This window comes from Lissotriton vulgaris, chromosome 7 (genome assembly GCF_964263255.1).
Source record: "Lissotriton vulgaris chromosome 7, aLisVul1.2, whole genome shotgun sequence".
Taxonomy (NCBI): domain Eukaryota; kingdom Metazoa; phylum Chordata; class Amphibia; order Caudata; family Salamandridae; genus Lissotriton; species Lissotriton vulgaris.
The window spans coordinates 289,480,268-289,501,117 of NC_141695.1; the positions used below are offsets into that span (position 1 = coordinate 289,480,268).

Consider the following 20,850-nt stretch of genomic DNA (forward strand, 5'->3'; position numbering starts at 1 on the left):
ATCCCACACAGGCATCCGTGTGGGTTTAATGTGCTGAGAAGTTTGACATCAAACTTGTCAGTCTTCGGTGTAGCTGTGGAGTTTGTAATGACAACCTCCAAGCAAAATAAACTCTTGATGGCATCACTGCACTAACAGTGCCCAGGAATGGTCCTGGGTCCTGTAGGGGCACAGGGCTCATGCACCTGTGGCCACACCACTAACATGGGGCACCCAGCTAGAGGGATGACTGAGGTATGCCAGGGCAGTGGGTTTTGTGGGCATGGCACACAGGGATGTGTGGCATGTCAACTCTTTGTTTAGTTCTGTACTTAGACACTCAGCCTGCAAAGGCAATGTGTGAGTGTCAGGGTACAGGGCCCCTAAGGGTGGCACAATAAGTGCTGCAGCCCTTAGGGGTTTTCTCCGGTCACCATGCCCTGGGTACCTAGAGTACCATTTACTAGGGGCTGACAGGTGGCCAGAGATTCCAGAGTTGGGAGCACACCGCTGACCTCTTCTGCTGTATCGCCCCACTGCATCATGGTCTGTGCAGTTCAAGTATTTTCAGGAAACGTTTCAAAGTTCAATTTTCAAACCATTTCACCTCAGTCGGTGCAAGTACTTGTATTTTGATCATCTCTAGACACAAGCCTAGCTCGTGTTTCGGGATTGATTCCCTCATCAGTAGAGATGCCAATTGGGTTTTAATTTCAACACAGTTTTTAGGGAAGGAACACAGGTCCTGGGCACCTTTTTGGCATGAGTCCAGGGCACACTCAGTCAAAACACGTCAGCAGTTCAGCAAAAAGTGGGGGCATACCAATGCAAGAAAGATGGCACTTTCTCACATTAACTTTTAAAATACAATAATATTCCTTAAAAATCACTACTGTAACCAAAACGCTTTTACTCAACTGTTTACAGGACATGTCCCAGGACAGAATCTAGTATCCAGTACTGTGGTTAGAAAGTAATCCATAAAGTAACTATTTGCATTTAACTAGAAATTCCTATTGAGCTCAATGTTGCATTGTTTGAAATGTTGTTGCCCATTGCAACAACAGTAACTGCTGTACAAAAGTCTATTGCCTATTTGCAAAGTATTTAAACTAAAGTAATTCATTCTGAGAGAGGATATTTTGTAATGTATAATGTAATTATAATGTAATTTAAAAAATAAAATATCTAAAAATAGTTTTAAAAAATGTAGTAAATCAGTATCAAAAAAATAAATATAACAATTAATACATTTAAAAATTGTCATTTAAAAAACCTTTGAAATTCACTGAAAAAACCATAGGTTTCAGACCTGTTATAGTTAGGAATTATTTAAAAACACTTTGAAATTCACTGAAAAAAACATTGGTTTCAGACATGTTCTAGTTAGGGATTAGCATTTAACTAGACCTTATAAATTCACTGGAAAAAAACATAGGTTTTATGGGTGTTATAGTTAGCTTGACATTTCACTCGCACAAAGCCATTGAAATTTCTCCGTTCTAGTTAGTTGTACTAACTATAACTTGCGCGCCCGCAATCCACTGCTGATGATGTCACATATTACATCATTCAAGACATGGTCAGTGACATCACTGATCCACATTTTCCTCACTTTCTTTAATGTTTACCTTTTAAAAAAAGATGGTGTAAATTAATTTAATCTGTTGTGTTTTGGAATTAGCCTTTTGTAAAACAAACACATTTAACATACAAAACCTATAGATCAGCTGAGGTAATTTTCTGTATATTGTTTTTTTTTTTTTTTTTGTAAATGTGTTTTTATTGTTGCATCATAATACTTGGGTACATAGAGAATCAACTGCTGGCGTGGCCTCAACATTCAGCCACGGTCAGCCATGCGCGCAACTTTTCTGTGAGCAAACTTATGAATTTATGACATTTCTTCTGTGAAACAGTACAGATTGGCTTGATACAGTCTCAGGCGGGATCCTATAATCGTGCTCCGTAAGGGAGAAGGGTGGATACTAGAGGGTACATGAATGCCCGCCTTGATGGCGTAGGGTCAGAGTCTGTACAGTTCTTATGATTGTATTGCCGGTAACTGGGGAAACACAACTGGGGAGGGGAGCATATAGGCGTTAGCAGGTGCACGGTAGAAGAGGAGCAGGTGTCGGATGTCGGGAGACGAAGGGTTCCCTCAAAGTGCGTCCATATCAGGGCAGTGTAGTCAGAGAGCGGGGGCATTCCATGTTAGAGCCTAGTGGGATTACAGTGTGGGGTCAGGGCCTTGGACAGGAGCTATATGTTCACTCGGGAGAGGGAGGTGGGGTGGGGGGGCGTAGGTGGGTCTTCTGTGCGCAGGGACTGCCGGAAGCTGTGAAGGAGCATGGCCCATTCCATGGAAATGGGATGTTTACGCGCGCCCTTGGCCTCTTCCTCCCTAAGGGCGTCTTCCTCCGCTGCCGCCCACTTACAAACTGCTCCTGTCCAGGCTGCTATAGGGGGACCCTCCGGGGATCGCCAATGCATAGCTATGCATCTGTTTGCCAGCAGGAGCGCCAAGGACACGAACCGCCTGTGTGCAGGTTCCTGTTTAGGGATGTGTAGGATGCCCAGTGCGCTGGATTCCCAGGAAGCTAGTGTCGTGAGGCCTGTGAGATCCTCCAGTGTGTCGTGCACAGTTTTCCATAGGGAATGTAGGCCGGGGCAGTCCCAGAACATGTGACGGAAATCTGTCGCGGGGGAACGACACCTGGGGCATAGGAATTGTGTGGATGGGTAAAACCGTTGTAGGCGCGCCGGCGTGAGGTATGCCCTAATTTTCTGTATATTGGTTTATAAGTATTTTAGGGTATTATAAGTAAAGTGCCATTGGATTCCCCACTTGAGTAGCACTATTTATATATTTGACTTCAATGACAGTTCTTGTGATTGCGAAACTGAGATTCAACAGACTAACTTTCCTCATTAAGCAATTACGAAGCAGGTGGGTTTTACACAACTCAACCCACAGATGTTGACGAATACTAAAGACAGGCTTTCTACAGTAAGGCATTAATTGGGCTCAACGCAGATATTCCATTGGGTGTCTTTGTAGCTTGATACACCCTGCACTTAGATTGGTTTCTCATGTCCCAGCACGTGGAATACAGAGTTTTCTGAATCCTTGAGTTCTCTTGCTGGAGTGTAGAGATGTGTTCAACCTGGCTGAACCTTAACCTTCCAATAAATATTGATGCTAATCTTTGCTTATGAAGGTGCTTGTGAAAACACACAGGTGGCAAAAGTTATTCTTGTACCTCAGATTGGCACAGCATGATGACTTCCTCCATCACCACAGTACCCTATGCTCCACGTGTGTACGCTGCAAGAATGCAAGACCTAAATTCAGTGGTCATTAGTGGAGGGTCAGTGGGAAGATCCAGCCTTGGTAAAGGCCAGCGTTAATGACTATGCTGTGATGGAACAGAAACAATCTATTGCAGGGCAGGCCTTTCCACAAGCCATCATCACCATAAAACTGAAACCTCAGGCGACTTTACTACTGTTCCTTCCCTGTTGGGGCCCCACATAGGGAAACGCCTGCAGATGGAAAATGTTAACCTTTAACGACGAAACAACGCGTACATGTAGAGAACTTCACGCATAAGGCTAGTGCTCAGGCCCTTTAATAGTGCATTCAGAGCAAATTGGTGCTGATCCATACTGACAACACCACGACTATGGGTAACATTTGGAAATAGTGCAAGACCTGGTTGCCCCAACTATCCCTCTTGAGAATTCAGCCATTCAGGATATTTACATGGAATCGGACCAAACAAAGTCATGCTTACCACATTTGAAAAATGGGTTCACAGTGAATATGCAGTTGAAAAGTTTGATGCAGGAGTTTTACTTTGTGATTTTCCTCCAATGTCACCAATACATAAAGTGCTTAGACAAATATCAATATCGTTTGACGAAGCTCTTAACACTATGAGTGCTCCAGGTGTCGTACACTCACTAACTAGAGGCCTTGATGACATTCCATATTAATATTAAGTTCCTCCCAGACTACTCTCATGGGGTGGTAGGCATTCACCACAACAGACCTGACATTATAACATTTAGCTGAATGGATCCTAAGGTCCAAGGGTTTGGATATTTGGCACAGGAGAGTATGAAGTAACTTTTTTTCTGATGCCAGGAGACTGGGCTCAATTCGTTCACAATTTGAACAGTGTAATGGTATGGTGTTTGGAGAACGATATATCACCTTTTCAGTGCACAATACTTAGTTATTTGATATTTGTTACATCTCACCACGAAAGCGGAGATATATGTCCATCAAATTGCCTACTTCAAAACAATCAGTGCTGAAGGGTACACCTTCTAAATGGGTGTTCATAGGACCAAAATGTCCTACTTGGAGAAGATCAGTTTTGTTGCATGTGTATCCTCCAACACGGTGTCATATATAAACAAGAGCACATTCAACTGGAACACAAGGATTAACAGTTGCTTTTCAGGGGAACTTCTTGTTGAGTGTGCTGTGCTGCTGCGCAACATGGAGTTCAACGAACACTTTCATGGTACATTATTGTAATAGCATCAGTGCAAGAAGAGATTCGCAGTTTGGGTAAGCAGCGCTTAACAAATAAAATCAAAACTGCTTCACCCTTGTAAGACTTACACACTACTGGTTTATTCTTTTCACAGCTTGTCAGTTTATATCCTATTCGTGCTGCAAACGAAGCGGTGTCCTTGCTTGAGACAGAACTTTTGCTCCTAGTTCACAATCAACCACATTGTTTATCAGAGGTCGAAATATTTACACACATGGAATTCATAAATAACATATCCTTCTCTGTTAAGCTAGGCAAAAAGCTGGAAACTGGTAAATTGAGTCCGTACTTGGACTCGCATTAAACTGACTGCCCAAGCTAATACAACTTTGCACTGTTGGATAATATGCCTTAAAGGGTAATATAAAGTTGCCTTCTTAACAGATGATGCCTATATGCACCATTTTCCTCCTTTGTTTATCTGATTTGTGTATTTTTTTTCTTCTCCAGGACTACAAAGTGCCAGGTACGAGAAGACTTCATGAAGTACTAGGTGTCGAGACCGGAGGACCTGGTGGCCGCAGGGCAGGCGAACAGGGCCACTCACCTTCAGACTATTTGAAGTTTAAAGATTTGATTCTTCGAATGTTGGATTATGATCCCAAATCTAGAATCACACCTTTCTATGCACTGCAGCATAACTTCTTCAAGAAAACAACAGATGAAGGAACAAATACTAGTAACAGCAACTCAACTAGCCCTGCTATGGACCATAGTCACTCAACAAGTACAACTAGTTCAGTATCTAGCTCAGGTAAGTGAACATCTTCAGTTTACTCTGTTATCTGTTGCAAGCCTAACCGTTCAATCTTGCATCTGAAGGAAATGGTGCACTTGGAATCCTTGTTTACTAAAAAGAAAAATTAAACTCCCTAATTCTTTCAGCTAAGCTGTTCTAGCGGCTATATCGGCCATATCTGTAGTTTAATGAAGTAAGGCTTGGATATCTTAATGATATTTAGCCCCTTATTCTGAGTTTTTTGGGGGGATGAGGGAGAGTAGTTAATTCAAAATTGAGTACAATTGGTATTATTCAGTCTCTGGATTTTTCCCGCACACTTCTCTCCAGATGCCACCTTGAGGATGTCACACAGGGAAAATAGGCAACAGCAAGGAAAGACGTTTTACAGTTTGATAATATTGTTCCTTAACATTTTCTCCGTTGCGTTCTCTCATTCTGTTGTCAATTTCTGAATCAGGAGGTAAAGCCACCCTATCTGTAAAATCACAGAGCTACAGCACTGCTATTTTTGCTGACAGTTTAACCTCCTGATAATTCTACCCAAATTGGATGGTCCTTTCTTGGAATATTGTTTTAGAATTCTTTCTTCAGAAATCTCTGCTAGAATACTTAGTGTTTCTTTCCTTATTTTGCAAACAATCAAACCCTCCAGAGCTTCATTGGCATAAAAATCCTTATTCATAGTCTTGTATTTTATTATTTTTTTCTCATCATTTATTTTTTCTACTAGAGCATGCCAGTGGTGCCCACAGAGAAACTTCTTTTGATTGATGTCAAGGAGGTGCTTCCACCAGGGCTGTGTCCCTTAACCCCTTCGCTGCTAGGCCTTTTCCCCTCCTGTGCTAAGCCTTTTTTTGGCTATTTGGGGTAGTGCGTGCTTAGGCTCCTGTAACATTTTGACCACTTCAGGAATCCACGTCAATTTTGCGTCCTTTTCTTCCAAAGTCATGGGGATTCTAAAGGTACCCAGGGTTTGTGGATTCCCTTGGAGACGTCCCAGAAATTAAGCAAAATACAGTTAAATGTTTTTTTGTGTTTTTTTGGGGGGGGGAAACGGGCTGTAAATGAAAGCCTCTGGGTTTTTCCCTGCAAATGTAATCAAAAAAGGGTTTGTGGGGCTGAAATCACAATTCCAGCTTTTAGGGAATGACGGTCTTGTCAGAGAACCAACATTTTTCACACAGTTTTGGCAATTTTCTATTTTTGCTATTTTTAGTGCTTCCAACCTCCTTCCAGTTAATGGTAAAAATGAGTATGAAAGCAATAATGGATCCTGGAAAGCTATACATTTTATTAAAGTAGACAGAATTCTGAATTCAGAAAGGGGTCATTTGTGTAAATCCATGAAGGAAGGTTTCTTTATAGAAAATAAGTTAAATATTGGAAAAAATGAAAATTAGTTGACAAAAACAGCCTTTTGTGTTAACGTTTTCACCTGTAACTTCTTGTAATTATGACAGCTCTTTGCAAGCAATATACCGTTACATTTGCTGGACCTTCCTGGTTGTGGGGATATATAGGACTTGTAGGTTCACCAAGAACCCAACGAACCCAGAGCCAGAAACTGCGCAGCAACTTGCAATGGAATTTTATTATGTACCGGGTTTAGAGCAATTATTCTTCGAAAATGTATACATGGAAAAATCGATATGAAAGACACCTATGTATTTCTGAAATGGGTAAAAAATTATAGAGTTTAGAAAAAGTACATATTTGCACATTTTCAAAATTGGGAAAACTCATAGTAGCATGAGAATTATTGGTCATTTTTCAAAATGACTTCTTTTTTACACAATGTCTTTAATTTGGAAGGCAGAAATGCATCAAAACTCAACAGGTAATAACAGTTGCTTTACAAATCTGAATTACCCTAAGTCTCCCGATAAAAATGGTACCTCACTTATGTGGATCGGCCTTGTGCCTGCGACAGGAAACGGCGCAAAACACAACGTGGTCACACCTCAATTTTCGCAGTGAAAAATTACCCTTTTTTGGCAGAGTGCCTAGCTGTAGTTTTTATACCCTAGCTCGGCCGACACCTAGGGAAACCTAGCAAACCTATACATTTCTGAAAAGTAGACACCCTGAGGAATCCAGGATGGGGTGACTCGACTGCCTCACACTAGGTTCTGTTACCCAGAATCCCTTGCAAACCTAAAAAATTGACAAAAAAACACATTTTCCTCACATTTCTGAGGTGGAAAGTTCTGGAATCTGCGTGAATAAACAAATTTCCCACCCAGCGTTCCCTCTGGTCTCCCGATAAAAATGGTACCTCACTTGCGTGGGTAGTCATAGTGGCTGCAACAGGAAAAGGCCCAATCGTACGATGAAGACTTTAAAATTACCTATAGCCAAACTACCTTTTGGGGGCGGGGGGGCACCTGAGTTTTTTGCCCCGGGCTCGGCGGCCATCTTGGGAAACTACTAAACCCAAACGTTTCTGAAAACTAGATACCCGATGGAGTCCAGCGAGGTATGGCATGCGTGGGTCCCCCAACGTTTTCCTACCCAGAATTCCCTGCAAACCTCAAATTTAGGTTAAAAAAACACTTTTTCCATACATTTTTGCGTGGGATCTCCGTGCCGGCACAAATGTCCTACCACCCAGCGTTCTCCTTGTTCTCCCGAGTAAAATGATACCTCACTTGTGTGGGTGGGCCACAGGCCTGTGACTAGGAAGAGCTCAAAACAGTGATATTTACAACATAGCACCGAGAATTCTAAACACTACATTTGAAATAAAATACATTTTTACCCAGTTCTGCTTTGGACACCCACAAAAGTGAGGTATCATTTTACTCGGGATAACAAATGGAACGCTGGGTGGTACGAAATTTGTGCCGGCACAGAGTTTTCAGAAACGTTTGGGTTTGGTAGGTTTCCATAGATGGCCACTGAGCCCCGGGCCAAAAACTCATGGGAACCCCCTTGCAAAACCAGGTTGGTTTGTGATAGGTAATTTTGATGTCGCCTCATTAGGTTTTGGGCCCTTACCTGTTGCGGGTCCTTAAGTCACCCAAGCAAGTGAGGTACCATTTTTATCAGGAGACCTGGGGGGAACGCTGGGTGGGAGGAAATTTGTGTGAGCCAAGTGATGCCACGCTTCCCCACCCAAAAATGTGTGTGAAAACTGATTTTTTTCGGCTAAAATTGAGGTTTGCAAGGGATTCTGGGTAAGAGAACGTTGGGGGATCCACGCACAGCACAGCGTGAGATTTTTGGGACAATATTGCATGGAAATTGTGACAGACATTTTTAAGTTTACAGGACATTGTGTTTAAAAGAAATAACTTAGAATTCACAAGAGACATCACCATATACTCCCATGGTTTAACAATAATATCTTCATTTAGTAAGTTATTTATAGCTGTAATGTACACCTTACTAGAGTTACTCAAAAGTCAAACATTCCAGCACAGCTATCTATTCCTCAAACACACTCACATACTGGTTGGATTTGGCATGAGGGCAAGTGATGGTTCAGTACATAAAATTTTATGAACAAGATATTTCACAGAAATGAAATGCTCTGTCAATAAATAAATGCATAAAAACCGAACAAGTGACTCTCAACTCGTGAGCCGTAAAGCCACGACAAGGCACCAACCGGTTTACAGGCCATTCATGCACCTTTCAAACCTGATACACACCAGACCATTCACACCATCTGGGAGCAAAACCAACACATTACAACATTCACAAAAAGGGACAAGGTAAACCCTGCTTCAGAAAGAGGAAAAAGACCAATATCACTGCACAGCCATATAATCCGCAAGCACACACACATACTGGTTGGATTTGGCACGAGGGTGAGTGATGATTCAGTATATACAATTGTATTTGCAAGTTATTTCACAAAAATGAAATGCACTGTTAATAATTCAAAAGAGAAGAAACTGAACCATTGACTCACAGCTCGTGAGCTGTAAAGCCACGTCAAGGCACCAACCTCTTTACAGGCCATTCATACACCTTTCATACGTGTGACACATACAAAACATTCACACCGCCAGCCGCCGGCCCATCACATTACAACATTCACACCAGCAGACAGCGCCATTCAAGAGCCCAACACTTTCACACGCCCACTTTCCTGACACAGCAACTATACAAAGTAATGGACTGCGTGGAGTGGCACTCAGCTAGCAGGTTGTGTAGTGACCAACAGAAAGTAAATACTCACACACCGCCAGCCGAGCGCCAGACCGCCCACACCGCCAGCTGAGCGCCAGACCACCCACACCGCCATCCAAGCACCAGTCTACACATACCGCCAGCCAAGCACCAATCCACACACACCGCCAGCCAAGCACCAATCCACACACACCGCCAGCCAAACACCAATCCTTGCACTGTGCAAGCCAAGTGCCAGTCCACGCACACCACCAGCCAAGTGCCAGTCCACGCACACCACCAGCCAAGCGCCACTCCACGCACACCGCTATCCAAATACCAGTGCACACACACCGCCAGCCAAGCACCAATCCATACACTCCGCCAGCCAAGCACCAATCCATACACTCCGCCAGCCAAGCGCCAGTCCACGCACACTGCCAGCCAAGCGACAGTCCACGCACACCGCCAGCCAAGCACCAATCCTTGCACTCCACCAGCCAAGCGCCAGTCCACGCACACCGCCAACCAAGCACCTATCCATGCACTCCGCCAGCCAAGCAACAGTCCACGCACACCGCCAGCCAAGCAACAGTCCACGCACACCGCCAGCCAAGCACCAATCCTTGCACTCTGCCAGCCAAGCACCAGTGCACGCACACCGCCACCCAAGGGCCAGTCCACCCACACCGCCAGCCAAGTGCCATTCCTCGCAAACCGCCAGCCAAGTGTCAGTCATCCACGCACACCACCAGCCAAGCGCCAGTCCACGCACACCGCCATCCAAGCACCAGCCTGCACACACCGCCATCACATTTAGATTTTTTTTTTAAATAAAACAAACCAATTGCAAATACCTACTAATCTGCTAACACAAATTCTAAAACGAAATACATTGCACTAATGCCAACCTTGAAACAGAATAAAAAATAACTAATACAGACCAGGCAGTTCACTTTACCACTCATGGATACTCCCAAAAATTATTATGCGTGTGGTACGATTTCAAACAAGCTGACACAATCCTGGTTCAGAAGGACAGTCTGGGCAGTACATACGAGTCTCCCTCTGCACTCCTCTTCGCCAACAGACTCTACATCTCCTAGTGGGAAAGTTTTTTTAGGTTGTGGGAGGAATGTATTCAGGAAAGTGGTGATCTTTCAGTCTAGCCACATCCTCCACCACTCCAACTCAAGGAACACTTGCCTGTTCCACTAGAACAAGGCTGTCTATTATATACTCCTGAAACTTAACAAAAGGCATCTTTGACTCAGGACAAGAATTCTGGAACACAACAAAAGCATTAAAGGTTTCCAAGTGGAAAAAAATGAATAGCCAACTTCTTATACCAAATTTAAGCCTTACGGAGAGCTGCATAAGGTTCCAACCTCTGATCTACTCTGTCAACACCACCCATGTGCCTTTTCTAGTCTAAAATGCACACAGGTTTGCGCACTTCAGCAGCCTGACCCCAAACAGACACAGGTGCAGTGCTTTCATCATGGATGATAGTCAGCATGTACACATCTCTTCTGTCTGGAAACTTCACAGCTAGAAGCTCCTCACATCGCAATGCACTAGACTGTCCCTGCACAAGCCTTTGGCAAACAAGTTCTTTTGGGAAACCTTTAAGGTTACAGTGCATTGTGCCACAAGCAACAGTGCCCACTTTGGCAAATTCCTTGAACAACCCCACACACCAGTGTAGAAGTTATCTACATATAAATGGTGGCCTTTGTTAAATACTCCTCTACCTAGTTCCCACACAATTTTCTCAGTCACTCCAAAAGTGGAAGGACAACCAGGGGGGTTAATGCTGGACTCCTTACCGGTGTACACCCTGAAATTAAAGACCTATCCAGTCCCACTGTCACACAGCATATAGAGTTTAATTCCATAGCGTGCCCTCTTACTAGGAATGTATTGCCTAAAAACCAAGCGGCCCTTGAACAATACCAAAAACTCATCCACTGCTATTTCTTTACCAGGAACATAGGTCTCAGAAAAACGATCAACAAAGTGATCAAGGACAGGCCGAATCTTAAAAAGACTGTCACAATCAGGGTGATCTCGTGGCAACGCTAAACCATTATCGACAAAATGCATCATCCGAAGCAGAAGCAAATACGGATCACGACTCATGACTGCTGGAAATATAGCCGTTGCCATCAAGGGACTAGTGGACCAATATGAAGACATTGATGGCTTCCTTAGCAAGCCCATCAAAAAAGTTAATCCCAAAAACTTCATCTCTTCAAGATTGTGGGAGTTCACCGGGTAGCTCTAGAATGGGGCTTAAGGCTGGTACTGTTGTCCCTCAAAAACTGTTCTGCATACAAATTAGTCTGCTCTACAATCTCTTCCAAAAACACATCGTCCATAAACAACTGAAAAAATGCATCAGCAGAAAATTCTCAGTATTCACTCTAGACCCTGGAACACCAGTAAAGTCTGGCAATGCCGGCTGCACCATGCCAGGGGCAACCCAGAGGTCACTCTACACCCTGGAACACTAGTAAAGTCTGGCAATGCCGGCTGCACCATGCCAGGGGCAACCCAGAGGCCATCCCTATCAACGGGAAGTGCAGCCGCCCCAGCTCATCAAAACAGACAACACCTGCCCCTTTTCAGAGTGGCCGCTATTAAAGCTTTCATGGAATGACTCGAGTTTTTCCTCCAAGACTTCCACCCGCCCAAGCGTGAAACTTAATATTGTCCTTTCCAGGCTGATGGGTCCACTATTCGAGCCTTTACATAAATGTGAACTACAGTTTCTCACTTGGAAACTAGCTTTCCTCATTGCTATCACATCACTCAGGAGAGTAAGTGAGGTTCAGGCATGAACCATAGAAGAACCATTTTTACAAATAAACCTAAATAAAGTGGTTCTTCGAACTAATCCTAAATTATTTCCTTAAGTAGTGTTTGCCTTCCACATCACCCAATCTGTTGAGTTGCCTGTGTTCTTTCCTCATCCAGATTCTGTGGCAGAACGTGCTTTTCACACTTGAGATGTAAAAAGAGCATTGATGTATTACATAGAAAAACCTAAATCTTTTCGTAACATTAAAATACTCTTTGTGGCTTTTGCTCCACCACACAAAGGCAATCCCAGTTCTAAATCTGGTATTGCATGTTGTATAGTTAAATGTATTCAGATAGGTTATGCACACGCTAAAAGAACTTTATCAATCCCCCCTAGGGCGCAATCCACTTGCAAAGTGGGGGCTACTATGGCTTTCTTAGGAAATATTCCCATGGATGATATCTGTGAAGCTACAACATGGTCTACACCACATACATTCACAAAACACTATTGTGTAGATGTGTTAGTAAGACAACAAGGTAGAGTGGTCCAGGCAGTTTTATGTACACTATTTCAAACTACTGCAACAGCTACAGGTTAGCCACCGCTGTGGGAGATTACTGATGTATAGTCTATGCATAGCATGTGATCTACAGCTCACATGCCTGAAACGGAAAATGCTACTTGCCCAGTATGCATCTGTTCTTGGCATGTAGAGCTGTAGTCACATGCGCCCACCCACCTACCTGGTTATCTTTATCTGTTCCAGTACTATCTTACTTAGATAACTACACATGGACATCTCTATTCTACTCTTACTTACTCCATTCTCACCCTTTGCTGTAAAACAATCTAACAATGGAGTTGATGCCAATGCGCACTATCACCGAAAGGAGGAGTCCCCTACCTCGTGACTGGAAACACTTCTTCGAACAAAAACAAAGTTCAAACGTTCAGGCCCAACACCAGATTGTGATCTATGCATAGCATGTGACTCTACAGCTCTACATGCCAAGAACAGATGCATACTGGGTAAGTAGCATTTTCCTTATCCAGTAAACCTGTGTTCGAGGCATATGGGCTGCAGATGGTACATTTATGAATAGATCGCCATCTGGTGTTGGGCTCGGATGATTGCACTTGTTTTTCTCTTGGAGAAGTCTTTTGTCGTCACAAGACTGGTGACTCCTCCTTTGGGTGCTAGTGCGCATGGGCATCGGCTCCATTTTTTCCGCCATCGGGTTCGGATGAGGACCGAAGCGCTCCGGATAGACTTCGAGAAAGTGATATTTGGGCGCGTATTCCCTTTCCAATTCAACGGTATTGTTATCGAAAGCGATTTCATTTCCATTCCGACGCGTTTCGACTCCAACAATAAACATTTACTTCTACGTCGACGAGACCGGGAGGCCTTTCTCGACGTAGTCCAGCCCGGAGTCCATGAAAAGGACTCCATTTAAGAGATGTCCAACGTGTGGTGCTAAGTTCCCACACAAGGACCTACATGAGGTGTGCAATCTCTGCCTATCGCCTGAACACGAATCCAGGGACTGCGAAGCCTGCGCAGCATTCTCCTCCAAGTCGACGATTAGAAACCGTCGAGCCCGAAGACACTGGGTATCGAGAATGCAGTCGGAGGCGATCCCGGAGCTGTTAGAGGCCCAGCACCCCGAAGAAGAAGAGGAACAGGAGGACGAGTCGGGGTCGGAAGTGGACAAATCTGATGTCGAAGAAATCGACGCTCAACAAACCGTGAGTGACGACGTCCCCTTACTAAAAAAACGACCCCGTGTGGTACCGACCCCGCCTTCGAGCCCTGTCAGACTACCGAAGAAAGTTTCCGACGCCCCACCTTCGGGCCCGGCAACTAAACAGAAACCGAAACTCCCGGCCTCCCACCATGTCGGATCCGAGAAACGGTCGACATCGAAGCTCCATACAAAGGAAAGCTCACCGTCGAAACATTCCATGTCGAAACCGAAACATGCTTAGACGTCGAAGACCTACTCGACACCGAAAAAATCGGAATCGAGCAAATTCTCGGTGCCGAAAACACAGAACATTAACGGTCAGAAGCAAAGGCACCTTTCGGAACCAAACACTTCGGTACCGACACAGGAGCCGACAGATCCAAAACAAAAGACTTTGTTTATCGATCCGCAAATTGGCAAAGTGGTGACAAAATCACTGAAAAAGAGGAAGAATGAACAGCTAGATGACAAAGCTATTCCTCCTAAAAAGAGAACAATGGGGACAAATACAACTCCTCCCCTTTCTCCTCGACCTAGAGACGCACCCTCTTCCTCACACTGTGCCAGCTACTCCTCCACCTTCTACACCAAGACCATCTACACCTCAAACAGATGTAGACAGTGATACAGTGGAGGGAGAACTTCATGGGGATGACAACACTGTCCCAGATGAAGAAGACCCCTGGGAGAATTATAATGCAGGGTCAGATAACGACCCACAATTATACCCCTCAAAACCTTCACCACCTGATGATAATACAGGTTTTGTACAGCGGATTAATAGGGCAGCAAAATACCATAAGGTAGATTTACACGCAGAACCTCAAATAGAGGATTTCCTTTTAGAAACGCTACCTGCTGCACAAAGATCAGGAACACTACCTATGCTAAAGGGTCTTCTCAATCACACAGCAGACCTATTCAAAGACCCTGTGAGGGCTAGGGTATTAACCCCTTCGCTGCGGCGGCTATTCCGCCGCAGCGCTAAGGGGGTGGGGCGGCCGCACGGCGGTTCCGTGCTTGTGACGGAACTGCTCCGCCACGGCTCGCGGGTGAGCTGTGCTTGTGACAGAACCGTTCAGTCACGAACCCGCCCACCCATTATTTCGTCAGCGCAGGCACGGAATTCACGCCGCGCAGGCGCGGCGAACGGGCCGTGACGGAATCGTTCCGTCACAAGTACAGCTCACCCGAGGCTTGTGACGGAACAGTTCCGTCACAAGCATGGAACGGGTTAATCCCAAGAATTGATAAAAAATATAAGGCAGCCCCAAAGGATCCAATATTTATCAAGGGACAGGTACCTCTGGACTCGCTTGTAGTCACAAACGCTCGTAAAAGAGCGAACTCATTATCTACAGGAGAAGCTCCTCCTCCTGATAAGTAGTCCAAGTTAATAGATGCATCAGGCAAAAGAGTAGCACCCCAAGCAGCAAACAGCTGGCGCATATCTAATACACAAGCGCTACTTGCACGCTATGATAGGGAGATGTGTGATGAGTTTTTCTAACTCATCATAATGCGCTCTAAGGAACGTCAAAAAGGGCAGACCAGCTTATACAAGAAGGGAAGATAATAACCAACACTTCCATTAAGTGCGCCTTAGACGCAGCAGGCACTGCAGCAAGATCCATCAACACCAGTATCATGTTAAGAAGACGTGCATGGCTTAGGGTCTCAGGGTTCAAACAAGAAGTACAAACATCTTTATTGAACCAACCTTTTAATCAAAAAACACTTTTCGGCTCAGGTGCAGATGAGACTTTAGAAAAGATGAAAAAAGACACAAATGGCTAAATCAATGGGAGCATTACAACAGCCAACTCAAAGGGGTTCCTTTAGTAGGTCCACCGATGGAGGCGGGTCAAAGAGTACAGGCACAAGCCAGCAATCTACCTCTTTTACACCAACATCACCCAGAGGTAATTCAAGAGGGAGTTACAGAGGTAACAACAACAAGGGTAGAGGTCGCGGAAATAATAACAACAGCAACTCCCCAACCCCAAAACAGTGACTTAATACAACTCCCCCCAGACCATATAACACCGGTTGGGGGACGTCTATCACAGTTCCTACCTGTCTGGGAAAACATCACGTCAGGCAAGTGGGTGAGACAAATTATCCAACATGGTTATTGCCTGGAACTCACAGCTACCCCACCAAACATCCCCCCCCAGACAGCGTCCAATGAGTCAAGACCATCTAACATTGTTAAAACAGGAAGTACTATCACTGCTACAAAAGCATGCTATAGAGAAGGTTCCAAAACATCAACAAGGGACAGGAGTATACTCTCTATACTTCCTAATTCCCAAAAAAGACGGGTCTCTAAGACCAATTTTAGACTCAGACCTCTCAATGCATACATAAATTCGGAACATTTCCACATGGGGCACGCTCCAACAAGTACTTCCTTTACTGAAGAAAGGGGACTTTCTTTCTACACTGCATCTAAAAGACGCTTACTTTCACATCCCAATTCACAAAGCCCACAGAAAATACCTCAGGTTTGTAGTAGGACAACATTATCAGTTCAAAGTCCTTCCGTTTGGGGTCACAACAGCACCAAGGATGTTCACAAAATGCCTAGCAGTAGTTGCAGCACACCTAAGAAGACAACAAATACATGTCTTCCCTTACTTGGACGATTGGCTAATAAAAGCCAAGTCACAGGAAGAATGTCTTCAAAACACACAAAAGACCATTCAATTGCTGCACCAGCTAGGGTTTACGGTGAACTACACAAAATCCCACCTACAACCAAACCAAGTTCTACAATATCTGGGAGCTACTATAGACACAGAAAGAGCCAAAGTATACCCCAATCCAATCAGGATCCAGACAATGATCACGTGGATCCAAAGATTTCAACCACAACACTCACTAACCTCACGAGTGTTCATGCAGCTGTTAAGCATGATGTCCTCCTGCATACTTCTTATACCACATGCCAGACTACAAATGCATCCACTGCAGGAATGTCTAGCAACACAGTGGAATCAGGCTCAAGGTCCGATTACAGATCTGGTGTTGGTAGACGACTGCACACATTGCTCTCTGAAGTGGTGGAACACAACAAACATTTCCAAGGGGCGGTCGTTCCTAGAACCGATTCCACAAGTGATACTAACAGCGGATGCATCGCTCACCGGATGGGGAGCGCATATGGAGAAATATACAGTGCAGGGAAAATGGAGTGTACAGCAAAAAAGACTGCACATCAATTATCTGGAACTACTAGCAGTGTTTCTAGCATTGAAAGCTTTTCAAATGCAAATCCTCAACAAAGCAGTCCTGTTCAGAACAGACAACATGACTGCAATGTATTATATTCAAAAACAGGGGGGACACACTCTTCAACTATCCAGACTAGCACAGGACATTTGGAGATGGGCCATTCCTCAAAAGATCTATCTGTTAGCCGAACACCTACCAGGAGTTCAAAATCAGATAGCAGACATCCTAAGCAGAGATTCAGAACAAATACACGAATGGGAACTGCACAACCAAATACTGCAGCCATTCTTCCAAAGATGAAGACAACCAAGGATAGATCTCTTTGCCACTCATCAGAACGCAAAAAGCCAAAACTTTGCATCCAGGTACCCACACCACCTGTCCCAGGGCAATGCGCTATGGATAAATTGGTCCAACAAATTTGCTTACGCTTTTCCCCCTCTCCCACTAATTCCATTAGTGGTTCGGAAACTGCAACAACATTCAATGACAATGATACTAGTAGCACCCACGTGGGCAAGACAGCCGTGGTTCACCACGCTACTGCAACTCTCACAGGTGCCACATCAAAAGTTAAGATTATTACCCATGCACCTTTCACAGAACCATGGAGAAATAATGCACCCAGATCCCAAACAATTGAACCTAGCGATCTGGCTCCTGAGGTCATAGAATTTGGATACTTAAATTTACCTCCAAACTGTATGGAAATCATTAAGCAAGCAAGACGTCCTACCACCAGAGCATGCTATGCAGCAAAGTGGAAAAGGTTTGCTGTATACTGCAACAGTAACAACATCAACCCCTGGATGCATCCACTAAAGAGATTATTTGCTATTTACTACACTTGCAGCAATGTAACCTTGCTTACACCTCTATTAGAGTACATCTTGCAGCTATAGCAGCGTACCTGCAAAACAGACAACATCTTTCACTGTTTAAAGTACCAGCAATAAAAGCTTTCATGGAAGGCCTCAAAAGAGTCATTCCACCAAGACTACCGCCTTCCCCAGTCTGGAATCTCAACATGGTACTTACCAGACTAATGGGACCACCTTTCGAACCTATGCATAGGTGTGAAATACAATTCCTCACATGGAAGGTGGCTTTTTTTATAGCTATTACTTCACTCAGAAGAGTAAGTGAATGGCAAGCATTTACAATACAAGAACCATTCCTGCAGTTACACCAAAATAAAGGGATTCTTAGAACAAACCCAAAATTCTTGCCTAAAGTAATTTCAGCATTCCACATCAATCAGCCAGTGGAACTACCAGTCTTCTTTCCAAAACCACAGACGGTAGCAGAAAGGGCCCTACATACATTAGATGTCAAAAGGGCGATATTGTACTACATGGAAAGAAAAAAAAAACTTTCAGAAAGACAAAAACACTTTGTAGCGTTTTCTCCTACTCATAAGGGCAATCTTATCTCTAAAGCAGGCATTGCCAGGTGGATTGTAAAATGTATACAAATATGCTACTTAAAAGCAAAAAGAACATTAACTGTTCCTCCTAGAGCTCACTCTACACGTAAACTAGGAGCATCTATGGCATTCTTAGGAAACATTCCTCTAAATGACATATGCAAAGCAGCTACCTGGGTTACACCGCATACCTTCACAAAACACTACTGTGTAGATGTGCAGGCAACACAACAGGCTAGAGTGGGACAAGCTGTACTAAAAACTTCATTTCAGACTGTTGCAACAGACACTGGTGACCACCGCTAGGGAGATAACTGCTGTATAGTCTATTCATAAATGTACCATCTGCAGCCCATATGCCTCGAACGGAATATGCTACTTACCAGTATGCATCTGTTCTTGGCATAGAGGGCTGCAGAGTGGTAGATGCCCTCCCAGCCTCCCCGGAAACCTGTCTGTTCCAACACAATCTTATTTAGATACACTTACATGGGCATTTCTATCTGTATTCTATCATACTACTCCATCTAACCCTACTATGGCAAAACAATCTAAGGATGGAGCCGATGCCCATGCGCACTAGCACCCAAAGGAGGAGTCACCCGTCTCGTGGCGACAAAAGACTTCTCCAAGAGAAAACAAGTGCAATCATCCGAGCCCAACACCAGATGGCGATCTATTCATAAATGTACCACTCTGCAGCCCTCTATGCCAAGAACAGATGCATACTGGTAAGTAGCATATTCCGTTCTTGACATGTAGAGCTGTATATACACATGCGCCCACTTGCCTCCCTGGGTACCTATACCTGTTGCAGCTCTTATATACATACGCATGGAAATCTCTATTTTACCTTTACGAACTCCATTCTCACCCTCTGCGGGGAAAAAAAATCTAACAATGGAGTCGATGCCCATACGCACTAACACCGAATGGAGGAGTCGCCTTGCCTTGTGACTGGAAAAGCATTCTTCAAAGAAAAACAACTTGCAAACATCTGGACCCAACACTAGATGGCAGGAGAATGCAAAGCATGTCAATCTACATCTCTACATGCCTGGAACAGATGCTTACTGGGTAAGGAACATTTTCCATATACCATCCCCCTCTGACCCACCCTATATCCAGGCCCAACTTCCACTTGCCATACTAACGCCAAGGGTACTGGTGATGCCCCTTCGCCAGACAAGTAAAGTAGGAAGATTTACACGGCAGGTTAGAGAGTCGCCACACAATTGGTGAATCACTAACTCGGTCGGTTTACTCCCCAGTTTCATCATTGGGATGAGATCGAGAAACTCCTGCAGCATCTCTCTTCCTGAACAATATAAACATTGTGGCCAGAGGTTGGTATTGGAGGGAAAGATATTTTTCGAGCACCACCATCAGGTGTGCCCTTGATGCTGCTGATACAGCAGCCAGGCATTAATTCCAGTCTTCTTATAAGGTGTCATGCTTAGGTGCGCGATAGCATCTGATCAACTGGCCCTTTGACAGAGGGCATCTCTTCAGCCCACAGGTTGATTAGGAAAAGAGAACAAGGGACACTGATTCTGCCTTGGCTTTGGGGGCTCTTCAGACTCCTTCTGCCTGTGGTTCCTTTTGTAGTCCCAATTCCGAGGGCATACCAAAGCTACCTTCGCCAAAGCATCTACCTCGCACCACCAGAAGCCAGCACATGGCTACACTGGGGGAGAGATGCAGCAGGGGTCGAGGAAGTGCGGCCAAGGGAGTTGTCCCCGCTAAACAGTGACTTGCGCTCCCATTCCCCTAATCACACTACACATGTCCGGCGAAGACTGCAGGTGTTCCTCCCTCACTGAGAGAGAACCACCTCCGACCAGTTGGTCTTTTCCACCATCAGGTAGAGTTGCTGCTGCTTAGAACTCAATACAATGCCACCAAAAATCCCTCCCCGCCACCGTGCCCTCTGCCCAGAACACAAGTGGCACTTTCAGTAGGAGGTACAGGCATGTCTGTTCAAAGCCATGATAGAACCCATGCTGCAACCTCAAAAATAGAAACTGGGTGTACTGCCTATACTTTTTTATCCCCAAGAAGGATGGGACACTGGCCTATACTCAATCTCAGACCCTTCAATAAGTACATCCTTTTGGAGCACATCCAGTTTGATCATCCTCCAGCTACAGCTAGGTGACTTCATGACTGCTCTTGACCTGAAAGATGCCTATTTTCACATCCCAATTCGCCCTGTTCACCGCCGT

At 44.5% G+C, this 20,850-nt stretch overlaps 1 protein-coding gene across 1 annotated transcript in view; it reads left to right on the forward strand.

The window, feature by feature from the left end:
- The window catches only part of LOC147701406 (dual specificity tyrosine-phosphorylation-regulated kinase 1B-like), a 493,059-nt gene that overhangs the window by 458,655 nt on the left and 13,554 nt on the right, over window positions 1-20,850 (forward strand). The window contains exon 9 of the mRNA XM_086930085.1: window positions 4,998-5,301. Coding sequence (XP_086786211.1) covers window positions 4,998-5,301 — 304 coding nt within the window. The remainder of the gene's footprint in view (window positions 1-4,997; window positions 5,302-20,850) is intronic.